Raw genomic sequence first — 16,472 nt, 5'->3', positions numbered from 1 at the left:
ATTGCTAGATATTGTTATGAATATCATCACTAAATATAATAAGTTAGTACTATAATAACTAGATTATTCATAGCAAAAAGTCAACATAACCATTTGTTGAATCATGGTGCTCAGAGTGATATATATATATATATATATTCATGGATCTGCTGTGGCCCAGCCCACAGTGGGTGTGGTCACTGAATCCATTATCTATACACTGCAACCACCAGCCCATAGTGTGGAAACATTGACAATGATATCTCGCAATGATATCTAGCAATAATATCTAGCGATAATATCTAGCAATGGTATCTAGCAATGGTATCTTGTGATAATATCTAGTAATGATATCTTGCAATAATATCTAGCGATAATATCTAGTGATAATATCTAGCGATAATATCTAGTGATAATATCTAGCAATGGTATCTAGTGATAATATCTAGTGATAATATCTAGTAATGATATCTTGCGATAATATCTAGCGATAATATCTAGTGATAATATCTAGCAATGGTATCTAGCAATAATATCTAGTGATAATATCTACAATGACATAAATTCACTGTTTTAAAATGTATGTAGAGAATTCAAGGTGCATTGCTTTCTAGTATAAAATTTCTATCAATGAGTGTCTGTAAGTGGAATTAAGTAATTACAGTGGAAAACATCAAAAAAACCCATTTGACACATTTGTCACTATAGGCTGCCGTGGATGTGAGGTTCTGGCAAGCTCTAGTGGCAGTTGGTGACTGCGACTTGGGATGAGGTCATTCACGGCCCTCCTTCCCAAGAGGCAAATTACAACAACACAGCAACAACCACCACAGCAACAACAACAACAACTACTACTACTACTACTACGACAACTACTACTACTTTACCATCTTGCTTTCTCAGAGAGGTCAACATGGGTGACATATCGGGCTCGAGGTCTTTGCGAAGCACCAGCAAAACCACTTCTGAGGATAAACCATCGCCCCAACAGTTGTATAATACTGTGCATCGAGAAATCCTAAATGCCACAGGGCCAACCCATCTAGCGTATGAGAACGTGGAAACTCAGGCTGGATCTTTAGTTTTTGATTCTCTCGAAGAGTCTTCAAAAGTTGAAAACATTCGTCCAAGGTAGATAACGACCTCCCAACTCCTTTGCGAATACTAGCTAACTTGTAGCATTTGAAAGATTGAGCTACAATTCTTTTACCCAGATGTTAGATGTTGACTTGATGCCAACGTTCACCCATGATTGCCATACTAAGTGGCTCGTCAAAGAGTTTCACAGGATGGAATACTCCACCTTTCTTACTCCAGCTGAATACAATCAGTTGGAGTTTTCCTCTGGTACCGGTATGTACCTTCTGTCTCGCCGCATATGCATATTCAGATTAAACTTGATTCTAACACGGAGCACTCAGCGTTCCGATCCTTTCAGGCTCCCTATACCTCCTCTTTAAAGCAACCTGACTCGTTCTTCCAGGTACAAGGACAATACCTACCAACTATTGTGATCAAGTCAGGTTGGACCGAAACTACGGCAAATCTGCATCGCGATATGAGACTCTGGTTAATCGGAGGGGCGAATCAAGTTCAATTGGTTCTACTACCCAAGTGGACAAAGCATGCAAACAGACGGGTCTCAGGTGTTGTTCAACTATGGGCTTTAAACCAAATGGGAAACGAAACGCTTTTACAAACAGCTGTACGTTTTATCATTCAGAATGTACGGTTGTATTTGTTTGATCACTTTACTGATTACTCAAAGATTATATACCCACCAGCTGCCAATCAAGTAATACAGATTACGCGAAAACAACTCTTTGGAACTTTAGTCCACCCCGGGAGAAACCCCAATGATGTGTTCAACCTCTCCATTGATGCGCTGCGAGCAATAGCGGCAGATGCGATACACACCGATGGTTTCTTACCGGCCTGACGGCCTGATCGTGATGTACTCGTTATGCTTTATCCTGCTGGAATTGCGTGTCTGGATCTCTCTTTAACCGTATCTTTTGAAATTCGAGGCATGTGAAGGTATTCATGTCACTGCGTATCAGCCTCTTGGTGGCAGGCCAGTGGCAGCTGCCAATCCTAACATAGATCGCCCCGGCCGTCTTCTGGATTTAGATGTAAGTCGCTCAATGTGGTAATTTCTCTTGTCATAAAAAATCAATCACAATGGGCTGACGCATGCAAATATAACAAAGATTGCTGAAATCACTTGCACATATAAAAATTCGCTGACTCTGGTGCTACTGTCCTGGACAATCCAGCGTGGCACATTTGTGACCCCGAAAACAGCACAAGAAACTCGGATGGTTAGGAACCGCGACATTTTCAGGCTTGTTGATGAGTTTGTTGTGAGAATCAATGCTCTCTCATATAGAGTGGTATGAAATTACATTAAGAAGAGAAGCGAACAGGGTTGTCAGATTGAGAACTGTTTCAGCTTCGCTGCAACTGGTCTGTATAGTGCTAATGATGAGGGCAAGCTCGTTTAGTGGCAGAGTGATGAGGTCTATGTATGTATGTATAAATTTAACGTCCCGGGGGGGAGCGGCTCTAGCTTTGGGGAGGCTCGAGAATTAGAGAAACCATGAAGAGATGTTGTGAACATGTGTTAGCTCCAATAACCTTCCTCATCTTAAGCTAGAAGTTCACGGCCTGAGATTTCTTGGCATTATGAGCCTTAGCCATTGAGGATTCCTGGGGTTGCAAATCATCAATAAAAAGACGCTGGGTATGGGAAAACAATCTTTATATTCTATTGGTTGACGAATAATGACTCCAAAAGCTCTTGCCACATTCACCAACACTCATTGACACTCTGCACTTTTGTGTCCCCCCTTGGTTGCTATACACTTTTATTGTAACGTAAAGTAAATACACTTTGATCCGGAATAATTACTGTCGTGGAGCGCCGAATGCGAGAAAGCTGTTTGGATTCGATTTACTGCCCACAGCAGAAGAGATGTATAGGCCTTGAGCAAACTAACTAACTACAAATGCAGGGGTAAAATATTCATTGAACTATGTATTGGGGGTTCTTACTGGCTACCAGGGGAAGGAGCAAGCTCCTGATGAGAAGCATAAAGCCAGATCGCATCTTGATCGTAGCCATGTGGTTCCTGAGAGCTGATGGGAAGTACGGAGTAGTAGTCCATCGTTTCAACAGGGATTTTCAAATATCCATGATTTTTCTGCATAAGTTAGTGGAATTCGGTTCGGATAGCTTCCAAGCCCTGAGTGCTTGCCGCGCTTCATTCCGGTCATCAGCGGAATCGAGTATCTCCCTGGCTAAATTCCGCATTACGTCTGCCTTTGATTTAAAATCCTCTGGATGTACCCAACCATCAAGGGGAATATCAAGAGAATCGAAGAAAACTTTATAGTCATTCCAAATTTCCCCTTCGGCAATGTTGGATGATATCTCACTTGGCCCAAAGGTTATCGGGCATTTTTCGTTTGGCCTGCTTGTCATTTCATTCCAATTGCGCCAAACATTATGCATCATGTCTCGAAGGCAGAACAATCCATCATCTTCCCATGTGGAGCCCGTAGGCAGTATACTGAGTGTATATTCCTTTAGCCATATCTAGTTGCATAGAACGAGAATCTAACCATTGTGACACTTCTTTGCTCGTTCGAATTCAGGTAATGCCCACTTCACCATCCACTCCGATTTCAAGACTTCGTGTATCGACAGCCGTTGCTCCGGCCGAAATACAAGCATTCGGCGGATCAAGTCCAAGATTGCAGCGCTTTCTTCTTCGCTAAAGACTCCCATGTTAGGATTCTTCTGTCGATATTTTTGCACCCCCTCTTCGAACGCTGTATTCATAGCTGGCCAGACATGTCGCCCCTCCTTAGGCTGGGCATTTTCATCAAAAAATTTGTCTCTCCCTTGCCATTTCTCCCACCAGGTGGAGGGCATCGGCCCGAGAACATCGATCTGCTGAGAAATTATCTCGTCGGCGGTGAAATATTCTGCACTGAAGATGGCTTTCATGCCAAGAATTTCCCAAATAGCCACTCCCAAACTCCAAATATCTGCTGCGTATGATAAGTGTTCATTCGGTTCAAAATGAGCTTCTGGAGGTCTCATTGGCAGTGGCGTGTGACAATCCTGCCCACAACGAGGCTCTGCAGCGGGAGAAAATGCCTCCCCAAAATCGCTCAAGAGTATGCGAGCATCAGCCAAGGTAAAGTCCCATGCAGGCTTGTTGCTAAGCGTGAGAGGCTTTACAGCTCTAGAAGGAATATGGGGAGAAATGGGCTTTCCATCCTCTCTCCTGACGGGAACAGTTTCAGGCTTCCCATATTTTTTGTAGAATTCATCAACTGAAAGTTTATCGAAATTCGAGGGCAGCTTGACTAAAATATTGCGGAGATGAATGTCTAAGAAGAGGCGAAGAGTATTAGCAGGGGATACGAGACAATGAATACACTGCGGGCTGCTATTATTACTCACCACCATGCATGTAACCGTGTGTATGGATATATGCAACAGCCGCTACAAGGGCAGCCGAAATTGCTCGGGCGACTTCACACGAGAACAAACGACTGTATGATGTTTCCCAAAGATTGGACTGAGCAGCGATTGTTGTGTAGCAGGGGTGGACCCCATTTGGACCGCTCAACTCAAACTCATCTCGCAGCGTGGGGATTAAATCGCATTTCACATTTGAAGGTGAAAATGACGATGAGCAGGAGGAGCTTGGTTGGAACGTAGATGTAGGCGTGCCCCCCCGACAGTTCTCGGAGGACTTCAGTCTCGCGCAGGCGAGATTGGGCCGTGCCAACCTTCACGGCAACGTATTGGTTTACTCGAATATCCCGTGCAAGCCAGATAGTTGAATACCCTCCAAAGCCTAGCTTGTCAACAACTTGGTAGCGGTTGTGCAGAATATTGCCAATCGTAATGGGGTGATAACCTCCGGGTTGATATCCTTCAAGAGCTTCAACACCACTAATCCAATTATATTCTATATCCCATGACTCTCCACCTGTCCCAGCGGAAGACATGGCTCTGGACGAACCTTTGGAGAAGAAATTGGAATGGGTGGCTGGGGGAATGCTGTGGCGATGGAAACTGAAAGACGACTGTAAGACCTTTTGGTGCCAGCTGGTCGACACCCTTTTCCGCCACGGCAGCATAAAAGGCAATGCTAAAACATTCAAATTGTTTGATTGACAAAGGGAAGGTTGTTAGAAACAGTTAACTACTTATTAGATGTGGAAGTCGAGCTGTTTGGTTAGTGATCCAAAATAGTCACATCGTTTTCAATACTATCAATGGATCCTGATGAGTGAGAGCAATTTGCCGTTCATTCCTGATTATGTGAAGCAAACATTGACTTTGACTGATCTCAAATCCCAAGCTGTCTTTATCTTATCTGCAGTCTGCTTGGTGGAGGATGTCATGATGTCCGGGTCAACGGTGACTCTCCCTGATACAGTCATTGATTGATTGATCTGAGCAGGTGTTTGCGGGCCATATGCAGCCCCATTCCGAACCCTGTTGATAGAGCTTCCATGGCAGATACACATCCCGGACCGTGCCATGTTTTCTTTGCACATGGCAGATCTCAGCTCAGCGAATTCCTTGATACCAATGACAGATTCTCCGAGTTTGCTGGTGGAAAGCTTGTTGGGTGGTATCCTGACTGTCCGAAATACACCAGAGGCATGTTTGTTACATATCGCCTTCAAATGGCAATTTTGGCTGGAGACGATGGTAAAAGTATTCTCTGAATATGCTGCTGATGAGTTAAGGTCGAACGAATATTACAAATTCATACAAGTCAGTTTCTGATCCCTACTTTTACAGTACGAAATTTAGATGCTCGCTGACCGTCATGTTTCCTTTCCCCTCTTTTCCGCTTTTATATTTTTTAGTATACGCGTGGGAGCATTCCGAAGGCATAAGTCGTCTACCATACTTATTCACTTAAGAACGAGTGAATCAGATTTTCTCAGCAGTATGGCTGACGAATGTTCGCCAGATAGTCAATCCAACCGCTTTGCCACCTCCAAGCAGAGAGTGTTTTCCTCAGGGCAGAAGGCATCTTACTTACCAGCCAAGTGCTGGGTGTCGAGCCCCTCAACCAACAAAATCAAGTTGGTATGCAACGGATTAACCTGCGCATAAAGGATTTTGTTCCCCATCAGTTGCACAAAAAGGAGGCCGTCAAAACTTCATTTTTTATGTGGCTATCCTCATTATCGGTTCATTTCGAGTGTAATTTATCTTTCAACAGTCAAAGGAGGACAACAGCGAAAACAGGCTCAGAAGAAGAAGGGACCAGAGATCCTGAACCAAGCCCCTGCTTCCCATCTGATCAAGCGTTCAATCCCCGCTCTTCCCCCGGTCCTGGACCAATGCCATGAAGAAAAAGAAGGCCTCCCAAATAAACAATATAGGCGATACTTTCCATCATGGCCAATTCGCCATCCTACGGAAACTGGGATATGGGCAATACACCACGAGACAAAATCCCACCCCAATCTAGCCGTCATTCGCCAATGATCTAATCAGAGGTGTGAATTCCTTCCCCACCCACTCCACATACAGCTTCCACGCACGCTGATCACCAGATGCCTCCGCAGTCGGGAACGCCTTCTGCAACTCCCGCGTAATCTTCAGTACTCCCAATGACGCCCCTTGCGCCTTCTCAAGCTCCTGTTTGACAGCGTTTTCCTTGGGTTTAGTAGAGAGGACCTTCCGCAGTGGTGCACTGAGCGCGTTGAGGTGGTCACGCGTCTCCTCCGGTGCAAGGACGATTAGTTTTGAGATCATTAGGTTAGATATGGTGCGGACGTCCTGTTCATCCTCGATGCCGGCGATGATTCGGTCGAAGATTTCGGCGACGTTTAGTGCGCCGAAGGCTACTTCTAGACACGCGTAGACGGCTTCGTAGGCGCTCTATTTTTGTAGTTTTGGGGGTTAGCGGAATAGGTTGAAATATTAGTAGATTTGTGTTTTTCTGGAGTATTTATCCTTACCTTTCGAACTTCTAGACCATCATCGACTTTATGTCTGAATGGGCCCATTTGAACTTCCCTCACAAGAGCCGGGTTGACTCGAGTATCATTAATAACAGCTGGTAAGATTTTATTGAGATGAGGGACAATAAGGTTAGTTTTATTGTGGATGGCGGAATTCACCGTTGTTAGGGCCAGGCGATGATTTGAAAGATCTGTATCATTCAGCATTGTGATCAACACGGGAACGATCAGCGGGCGCAGAACATCGTTGTAGGAATCGCTGGAGTCGGCAAGGGTGTACCGGAAAGCTGAGATGACGGTGCCCCTGATAGCAGGGTTTTCATTTGAGAGATATTCCTATGAAGAGGTTTGGTCAGCGACCATTCGTGGGTATCAAAATTTTTCGGGGTCAGTTCGCCTACCTGAAGTAAAGGAATGTAAGAGGTCGGCTCGATGAGAGACAATCTTCCAATACACTCCGCGCCTACTGCGCGGTTATCTTCGTCGTCAGAAGCCGTGAGCAATCGTTGCCAAAGGCGTGTGGCAAATGGTGCGACGTCAGGTCTAACACTTTCAGGATGTTGCAGGATCTCCTTAAGGGAGTGGAGGAGGAGATACTTTGACGGCGCGGACGCCTCTAGCCCTTCTAAGATAACAGGGAGATATGCTTTGATATTTCTCGCACCGGAATTTCCAAGGGCGATAGCAGCGGAGAGCCGTACTTTGTCAGACTTAGAGGTGAAATTCGAGATGAACGTTTCAGGGGTCAACGGGCATGCGGGTCCCATGCGAAGGCCGACTTCTCCTAGGACTGCAAGGGCAAGACATTTTCGTTGAGCATCTTGTGCTGTTTGAAGTTCTGTCAGGAAGTCTTCCATCTTGACCCCAATATTTGGACCGCCATATACAAGCAGTGTTCCAATAGCTCTCCCGACAACAGCAGGGTCTCCACTGACACCGACATCCTTCAACAACGCCTGCATCAGTGCAGCCCCAGCTCCTTGTTCTCCAATAACTCGAACTAAAAGCAAATATGCCTTTAAGACTGTTCCCACCAAAGGCGCCTGGATAATAGAACACAGGGCAGCCACAATTCTATTGTCGATAAGCTGCTGCGCATTACCAGGAATTAGTTTGCCCATAATAATTAAAGTTGGGGTGAGGAGATGAAGGTCATCGGTACTGAGTAGAGGTCGGAGGAAACTGGTGAGTTCTTGTGTTGTCTTTGTGTCATAGAGGGCACGAGTATGCGGATTGATTGCAAGACTTTTCAGCGCCTCTAAACAAGAGCCTCGCAGTGCGCGGTCGGATTTACGAAGCTGAGTTCCAAGCTCTAATGTTACGTCACGGACCCAAGGAGATGCGACATCATCCGGGCCACTAGCAAGCAGAGCAATATCATCGATGGCACGAGCTGTTGCAAGCCTTGTTGTTTCGTTTCGCAGGCGATCGACTAACAGCGTCAACCCCGCAGCCCGTTGAACGGGAGAAATGAACTTCGGGGCTCCGGAAGTGCGGCCCAGCAATACTCCAAGGACGTGGATCGCTCGCTGGCGAACTTCCAGATCAGAACTGTTGTCCGCAATCCTATCAACTATTATGTAGAATAGCTTTTCTAACTGTGGCCCAAGGTCATGTTCAGTTGCAGACACGCGGGGCGGTGTCAAGGCCTTCTCGATTTGCTCCACTGCTCCAAGCGCCTCACTTGCAACCCTGTAATTCTTGTCGTTCACAGCGCTTACAACTCCAGGGATTAGGGCAATGAGGAACGGTAGGAGCGCATTGGATGCATGCGTTTCCGAAATCGCGGCAATCAGACTAAGAGTTTCTATCTGCAAGCTGCTAGAGCTGACGGATGTTGTACCAGCAGAGACGGAGAAGCCTGATGACATTGCAGAGGTCTTTAAGGCGTCTGCGATTGGGTCTTCGATTTGCTGTAGGAATTCGGAAAGTCCACCGTACCGAACAAGGGCTAGACTTTTCAATAACGAAATCGCGGCCTGTTTCAATGGTATAGACGCCCGCTTCCATAATTTGACAATATTCTGAATGATACTGGGTGTCAACTTTGCAATCTCTGCCTGTGGACCCGAACTTGGAATTGAGCCTGTGGTAATTGGGGAACTCATGGCAAGTGAAGATGCGACCTCCGACTCCAAATCAAATAGATTAGCATCACTGTCTTGTCTTCTTCTCTTTCTAGAGGTTCTCCCCCTCCCAAATTCATTGGTGAGATGTATGTCAGGATTGATCACCGCTGATATCTCTCCAGTTTTCCTGACAAGACAGTTCATGCTAGCAACAGCTTCAAGTTTGACGGATTCCTCCCTTTCTTTAGTGAACCTCGCAAGTAAAGCAGGTGCGATTGTCTGATATATAGGGCCATCTTCAAGAGCCTTCGGATTATTCTGCTGAGTCGCGATGATTGTATATAAAACCTTAGCAGCGCATCTGCGGACTTTCCAGCTCATATCATCTATATCACTGTATCCCTCTTCCTCTTCAAAATCATCAAATGCATCATTGTCATCTTCGGGCTCCTCAGTCGCCCCATCATCGCTACCCTCATCTTGCGTCCCACCCATTTCCTCATCTTCGACCTCCGCTACATTGGGATCGTACTTGAGATACCGCAACGCTGCCTTTATCGAATCGGATAGATAAAGTTGCATTTCACTGCTACAAGATCCAAGTAAAGTCTCCAACGTCGCCAGGGCTGTTTCGCGTAATTCATCTTCTTCCGAATCGTGGTCGCCTGTATCCGAGTCATCGTCTCGCATTTCACTTAATTCCTGTTCGCTGACGGCTGAGAGCACAAAAGGGGCCAACGTCCTCAGATAAGGGCCAAATTTAGAAGGGATTGACCTAGCCAACGCTGCTATTGTCCCAATGAGATGCCGACGGCGGGTGGGTGTAAGGTGTGGTGATCGAAAGCTTTCTATCAGTGTGGAAACGAACGTGCTTAACTGCGCATCTGAGAAGTGGGCTAGGAGAGCCGAGACGGCTGTCAAAGCCCGTTTTATAACTACAGTTCCAGCGTTGTCATTTTCAACAATAGCCATCACCGTCTCCTCCAGAGAAGCCAACTCGCGCTCGTTCAACATCGGGCCAAAATGCCTTACCACTTCGATCAACACATCGAGGGCCTCGCTGCTGTATCCCTTTTCTGGATCATTTGCCAACATCCCATTTACTTTAGATTGTCCATTGGCCGTAACGGTTCCCCCGACAAGTCTTGGAATCAAAACCTTGGACACTGCCATACACCCTGCTTGAGATTCTCGAGAAAGAGGGGCGCTGGGGTCCGGACGAGGCAAAGCTGCCAAGATGATTCTCAGTGCAGTATTGGGAACGGAGGTATCAATTGTCTCGGAGGCCGTCATATGAGTGAGTTTATCGATTAAGGGAGTAACTATTTCCGGAGGAAGGCGAGTGACAAGCGGCTTCAAACTGTAGGAGTATATCGTTTAGTCCTGAAAGCTGTACTCCCAAAGAAATGGCGTACAGGAAGTTTTGTTCTTTTCTTTCTTTTCTTTATACTTCAGCTAAACATACCATTTCAAGGCCTGATTTTGCACTTCGCCATGTTGGTCCTCGAGGGCTTTGAGAAGACCCTCTACTAGCTTTGAACAAGAATGAACATCTTGCGACAGGTACGCGGAGTTGGCTTGTTCGAGGGTGGTCAACAGGTCGTTGAGGGACATGTAGCGGATATCCGGGTCAGGATCTGTCAGTTTTGACAGCAGAGAGTTTAAGCTCTGCTGAGTCGCCTGCCTGTCATATGCCATGATATTGTAATCCCATGCAATAAAAGGATGGCGGGGTAGGTGTTCTTCGGCGGGGCTGGAGTAGAAGATGCTCTTGAGTTGCGAAGTATACTATGCTGTCTGTCAAGAAATGTATTAGAATAGTTGCAACACGAGTGATTTAGAATTGAATATGGATCCAGAATTAGAGCAGGGCGACTGGCATACAGATCGAGGGTTGCGATGGATCGTAGTAGGCAATAGAGGCTAGATATCAATCCAACATAATGTCAATCAACACAGCGCTAAACGAACGGTATGGCTTGGTCGTCAGAGACTGGTGACGGGACCAGAGAGACAGCAAGACGATGGCGGGAGCGCTGACAAGAAATCTTATCTCTGTGTGTCTAGGAGTATGTGATGTTATTGTCGGAGCGAAAGTAGTTTCTATAGAGATCAACCATTCCCCACCAGAGGCTGAGAGCGGCTTACAGAAGAACCCAACCGGTATCTGGTAGCTACCACTTCGTATAACTGACGAAACACGATTAATTGAGATATTGCATCCACATCCTATTCCTATTCAGATTCTCACATGATCTCCTATCCTCTCCCGTCTAGTAGAGACATATTCTCATGTCTTTGGTTTCTTCAACCTCCTCCACATTGCGCTTCCTGTCACGTGTTCTCCTCAACTCCCGCAGCTAACAAGCTAGCGCAAAAATAACCAAGATTTGCGACCATTTTCCCGCCAACTCCAGCAGCTTCTGTTTCTCACTGCACCTGTGTCACTCGCATCATTCCCGGAATCTCGCAATTGCACTCAATTACATCCCCAATTGCGTCTCAATTGCAGCTGAAGGACTCCAGCGAAGCCCTTCCTCCAATTGCCCATCATGGTCCTCCCTCGCTCCACACTCTTCCGCACACTGTTCACGGCCCAGCAGTCCACGAGAATAGCCGGCGCCCGAGCTTCTACCAGGGTTTGGCAACAGGCCACGAGAAGAACATATGCGTCTGGCGGTGGTGAATCTAAGAAAAGCAGTGACTTGCCATGGTATGTATGTCCTAAAGGTACTATACATTCTTTATAATTCAATGGTTTCGGTCTTTTCCACCCAATTGAACAATCCTCTTTAATTTATTTTACACTGTTTGGTAAATACTCACTATGTGCCACGCGGAATTTGTTGTTATTATAGGATAATTGGCTCTCTCGTATTCACAGTGCCAGCCGCCAGCTTCCTGCTTGCCGATGGTCCCAAAAAACCCACCCACTCTGAACTACACATGCCGACTCACAAGGACACCGAAGAGGTACATATATCAGAGAAGCAGGCTGCAAGCGAAGTTGAAGAAGAGGAAGAAAAGGACAAGACCGAACCAGAACGTGACTCTGCCCCCTCACCAAAGGAATCGGACCAATCCGTGCGCGGTGGCCAGGGGGAGGCGAAGGAAGCTTTAGAGGAAACCTCTGCTTCTGAGTCTACGAAGGATGCTGAGGATGCCTCCGCAAAAAAGATGGAGTCGGAGAAGAAAGAGGTGTGTTGAATATCACCAGTAATTTTTCTACAATTATTTGAACCGCTGCGCATCATTGGCCCTAACCCTAACCTAATCCCAATCCCCCATCGTACGGGTTTAATTTAAGGTGTTTCTCCACCCTCTACATCATCCCATGTCAATGCCACTCTCTCCTCCACCCTATCCTTCACCCCTTCTTCCACACCAACAACACACTTCAACCTGGCAAACCTAGTTAACTTTTCCTCCGAGACCGCTGAAAAGGAAACCCCCACACAGAAACTTCCTGAAAAGGACGAGGCAAAGCCCTCCCACGCTTCCAGCGCGGACACTTCGGCCGCAAAATAAACTACTCATACTATAGAAAACAAGCTAAGAAACCACACCATGGGGACCCGGGTTGGGAGGAACTTGGCTTGTGGAAAAGAGAGGAACATGCGGACGAGAGTCGTGGGGAGACAATAATATTTTGAGTGATGTAAATGTATTTTTATGTACAGATGCTGCTTATAAAACAAAAAAAATTGTTTTTTTGGACTTGGACTCAAAACCGCGCTCTGAAATGATAGCGATATGCAAAAATACTGAATGAAATATCTCGGTACATGGCGCCAATTTTCAGCCAGGAAAACATTTTTTCACGCCCATTTTGTGGCAGTCATTTGTTTCACTTTTTCCCTTCTTTTCTGTTCTTTTCCTTTTTTGGTGGGGGTAGTGATATATGAAGTTTTCATCCATTCATCTGCAGTGCAGTGGGTTATAGTCCTGACCCACCCTGGCAGACCCAAAATTATCCCCTAGATATACATTAGTCGGTAGAGAGAGTGTGTAAAGTCCTCTGTTCCCGCTTTTGGATTTTTCTCGGTCAAATTGAGAAAACCGTGCCTTGGAGATAAGAGAAGATGCTCCCTTGGCTATCCTGACAAAAAAATAAAAATAAAAATAAATTAAACAAAAATTAAATTAAATATATGATGTTAGAACACAGGAAGAAAAGATACAAACAGAAGAAACACGGAAAACTGACACAGCAGCGGGGAAGATCAACACATGAACACCCCATCACGTACGTCCATTTGAAAAAAAAAAAAAAAAAAAAAAAACCTTGGTAATCGTTCATGTACTGTACATACCATCACATCATGCTCATGGCTTATCATCCATCCATCCATCCATGAATCATCCACGAATCTCTATCCGATGCACACGACCCTTCAAACAAGAACATCAAGGACGTGGGGTTGGGGTATTACACAAAGTAGGGACACAAAAGCAGGACAGAAACCATCTCAAAATGGGCGCGGGACAATGGATAGGGGATTCAAGATCGATTAATAAACTTAATTAATGATGGCTGATCAGACAAACCTCCATCCCACCCTCCATTTCTCTTCTCACGGGGAAAATAAACAGACATTAAGAAGTTATGTATGGGTTTTATAAAAGGGGAAGGAAAAAAAAAGGCAAAGGAGAAAAGAAAAATACGTATATGTACTGTACATGTGTATCTGCCAATGCAATTGTGATGCTCAAGAGGAAGATGGAGAGAGGGAGAGAAAATGCCAAAAACGATGATTTTCTTAGCCAGGGGGTTCCCTTATTGTTCTCTTTTCCTGCATACAACAGATCATACCTGGGGAATGCATATATGCTTAATACCCATACCATGGCAATCATCTTATTTCCATAATGGGATTGCACCCCCATAAAAAAAATTCTTCGACAATTGCCTATGAGAGATTGATAGGGGGAGAGAGTGGCACTGGTAGAGCACTGAAAACCTCTGACACCTTCAATTTGGTTCATAAACAATCCAAAGAGGACGAACAAAAGGTAGCGCGGCCATCTCACAACCCAGCTAATTGTTGTAGTCCAGCACCAGCTTGGCCGATTGAGAGTCAACCGTCGTAGCTCCATTAACTATAGCTCTCGGGCCGTGACAGCATCGTTTTCCTTAGTCTTGGCTGTCCTCCTCGTAACATGCGTTGCATCCGCGCTACCATTGTTCGCAGAGCCAATGGCTCCAGTCCCAGTCCCAACATTGCCGCAAACTTGAGCATCTTTGGTAAGCGTGGGCTGCTGATCCTCTTCCTGCTCCTCTTCTTCTTCATCCTCACTCCGCTCGTCCTTCCTCACGTCGCTCAAGACGTAGTTCTTTGCAATGCGGAGGATCAGGAACAGCCATAACAGGTTGACGGCTTGTAGTGCGCTGAGCAGGCCAAAAGTGATAACTTGGCTGAGACGACATTTGTACTGTTGGGTTTCCCAATTGAGTTCAAAGGGACCGACGGTTTGGAATTCCGTAAGAACTGCCCAGAGGATGCGGAGATTAAGGTAATGGCGCATGTATATCCAGACGCCTATAAACGTAATGAAGTATGGACCGATGAGGACGGAGTCCAGGTAATTGAGAGTTTTGGAGGTCTGAGAGTCATCAAGAAGTTAGCTTGAATAGCTGCGAACGAATACGAACACGAAGGGATTAACGGCATACCGCAAGGAAGAAGTCCGAAATATCATGAGTGATATAAACCGCAAGACCAATGTAGGTGAAATGAAAGCGGTAACTGAGCCCAATAAGCGCCAGGGTAATAATATGATGCGCGACTAGTTCCTTGAAATCCTTCCTGGGCTTCTCCAGCAGCAGAAGCAGCACAATTGCCTGTTGCGCCCAGTAACTAGCCTCGAGCAAGTAATAAGCCTTGAAATCCGCTGTATGCAGCCTGTGCGGGAACCCTTCAAACATTGGCGTCGTGTTAAAGTACCAGATATCCGTCTTGCTCATGACGTAGAGCCCAAAGGGCCCGAATAAAGCAAAGTAGATCGCTGTGTACACCTGTTCCATAAACCGGGCCATTTTAGCCTTGCTCTTGATCCCACAGTATACGCCCCACGGTCGTATTATTCGTTGCATGATGAATTCGCGGGTGAAGGAGAGAACAATTGTGTAGAAACCGACGAAGGCGAGATCTTTCTTGCCCTTTCCGTACATGATGGGGCCGCCGGGAGTTTCAGGGGGGTTAGGGTATGAGAGGAAGATAGCACTGTGGACTGGGTTGGATTCTGTCGGGTTCACTGCGTATGTGGCGAGGATAATGAGCAATAGGATAAGTGGTGTTAGCCACGTATGTTTGAGGGAGGTATCTTTCCATCGCCGGAAGAATGACCGCGCCCGTCGCCGCTTGGAGTGTGATTTTCCGCTCCTTTCAGACGCTCCACGCTGTGTGTGCCGTACCTACCATCGGATGAGAAGCACAGAATCAAATATTAGCGGATAGAAGTGAGGGATTCGATTTCTGAAAAAAAGCGCTGGGAAGAAACGGAGTATATGTGGAGGAGCAGGGGGTTATGTGGTACAGAGAACATACCGACGGAGCTTCAGGGGATGGCGAATGAGAATTCATAGTGGATATCGCAGGAGCTCCAGTGTCTCCTCTGATATCTGCACCGAGATTACTGGACTTCCGCGGTCGCGACATCGAGACCTATTTAAGAAAGGGAAATGGGAGAATGAGGCACGAGGATGAAAAGGGCCGAGAAATGGCTGAGTTTGAGGCGTTGACCTTCTCGTCACAATCCGCCAACGGCTTGGATTCCCCGGCGCCTCTTGGCCTTTCTTATACTTTTTTTTTCTTTTCTTTCTTTTTCTCCACTCTCTCGGGCAATTATTTATTTATTTTGGGTGCTCAGGTCAACCCTTCCCCCAAAAGACACGGTACAAGGGGTAGGTAGGGGCAGGCGCGGGTGACACGGCGGCGAGGAGAGGCAAAGGAAGAAGTGATTGGCGATAAGAGGGTTGGCGGATTCCTACATAGAATGCAGCGGACGAGGCATCATTTGCTTCTCTTCGCTGAATTCTTCTCCGATGCCAGAGATGAAGTATCCATGGATCCTCATAGAAATCCTTTTTTGGGTCAGGGGTCGGGACCAGGTTGTTCCGTGGCCGCCCTCAATGCCAGTCTTCACGTGCAAAAGGACTATTGCACGCCACTGTTTAAGCCGCAGTGCCACATACAATGGGTATATAGGGGGCGGTGGTTGTTGTTTCTCAGATTTCTCAGTAACCTAACCTTGGTTCTAACACTCAATTGTATCTCTGGCCCTGTGTTGAAAGGGTAGATGGCAAAACTGAGTATGGTTCACGGTTCACAATTTCCTTGGCAAAACTCTGAGCTCTTGATCAGAAGTTTTGAAATCAGAAGTATATTGATAGCCAGGCTGATCCACATAACC

At 46.2% G+C, this 16,472-nt stretch overlaps 6 protein-coding genes across 6 annotated transcripts; 2 read left to right on the top strand and 4 right to left on the bottom strand.

Annotated features, from left to right (window-relative positions):
- Positions 1–892: 892 nt before the first annotated feature.
- Positions 893–1,918, top strand: HCBG_01559 (uncharacterized protein; the record flags this gene model as incomplete). The annotated part of the gene is made up of 4 exons (XM_045428608.1): positions 893–1,110; positions 1,268–1,332; positions 1,401–1,684; positions 1,748–1,918. The coding sequence occupies 4 exons, from the start codon at positions 893–895 to the stop codon at positions 1,916–1,918; spliced, it is 738 nt and encodes a 245-aa protein (XP_045290394.1).
- A 1,680-nt stretch (positions 1,919–3,598) lies between these two features.
- HCBG_01558 (protein kinase) lies at positions 3,599–5,007 on the bottom strand (the record flags this gene model as incomplete). The annotated part of the gene is made up of 2 exons (XM_045428607.1): positions 3,599–4,380; positions 4,665–5,007. The coding sequence occupies 2 exons, from the start codon at positions 5,005–5,007 to the stop codon at positions 3,599–3,601; spliced, it is 1,125 nt and encodes a 374-aa protein (XP_045290393.1).
- Positions 5,008–5,319: 312 nt separating this feature from the next.
- On the bottom strand, positions 5,320–6,050 carry HCBG_01557 (uncharacterized protein; the record flags this gene model as incomplete). Its single annotated transcript, XM_045428606.1, has 2 exons — positions 5,320–5,732; positions 5,975–6,050. The coding sequence occupies 2 exons, from the start codon at positions 6,048–6,050 to the stop codon at positions 5,320–5,322; spliced, it is 489 nt and encodes a 162-aa protein (XP_045290392.1).
- Positions 6,051–6,164: 114 nt separating this feature from the next.
- HCBG_01556 (uncharacterized protein) lies at positions 6,165–11,016 on the bottom strand (the record flags this gene model as incomplete). Its single annotated transcript, XM_045428605.1, has 4 exons — positions 6,165–6,907; positions 7,392–10,419; positions 10,525–10,852; positions 10,944–11,016. 3 exons carry the CDS (start codon positions 10,755–10,757, stop codon positions 6,491–6,493), a joined length of 3,678 nt encoding a protein of 1,225 aa, XP_045290391.1.
- Positions 11,017–11,611: 595 nt separating this feature from the next.
- On the top strand, positions 11,612–12,587 carry HCBG_01555 (uncharacterized protein; the record flags this gene model as incomplete). The annotated part of the gene is made up of 3 exons (XM_045428604.1): positions 11,612–11,772; positions 11,957–12,257; positions 12,519–12,587. The coding sequence occupies 3 exons, from the start codon at positions 11,612–11,614 to the stop codon at positions 12,585–12,587; spliced, it is 531 nt and encodes a 176-aa protein (XP_045290390.1).
- Positions 12,588–13,703: 1,116 nt separating this feature from the next.
- On the bottom strand, positions 13,704–15,720 carry HCBG_01554 (longevity-assurance protein; the record flags this gene model as incomplete). The annotated part of the gene is made up of 3 exons (XM_045428603.1): positions 13,704–14,663; positions 14,734–15,474; positions 15,608–15,720. The coding sequence occupies 3 exons, from the start codon at positions 15,716–15,718 to the stop codon at positions 14,160–14,162; spliced, it is 1,356 nt and encodes a 451-aa protein (XP_045290389.1).
- Between the last annotated feature and the right edge of the window lie 752 nt (positions 15,721–16,472).

Source organism: Histoplasma capsulatum, assembly GCF_000150115.1.
Source record: "Histoplasma capsulatum G186AR genomic scaffold supercont2.2, whole genome shotgun sequence".
Lineage (NCBI taxonomy): Eukaryota > Fungi > Ascomycota > Eurotiomycetes > Onygenales > Ajellomycetaceae > Histoplasma > Histoplasma capsulatum.
Note: the sequence above shows the minus strand (reverse complement) of the source record. Positions and strands in the feature narration are given on the sequence as shown.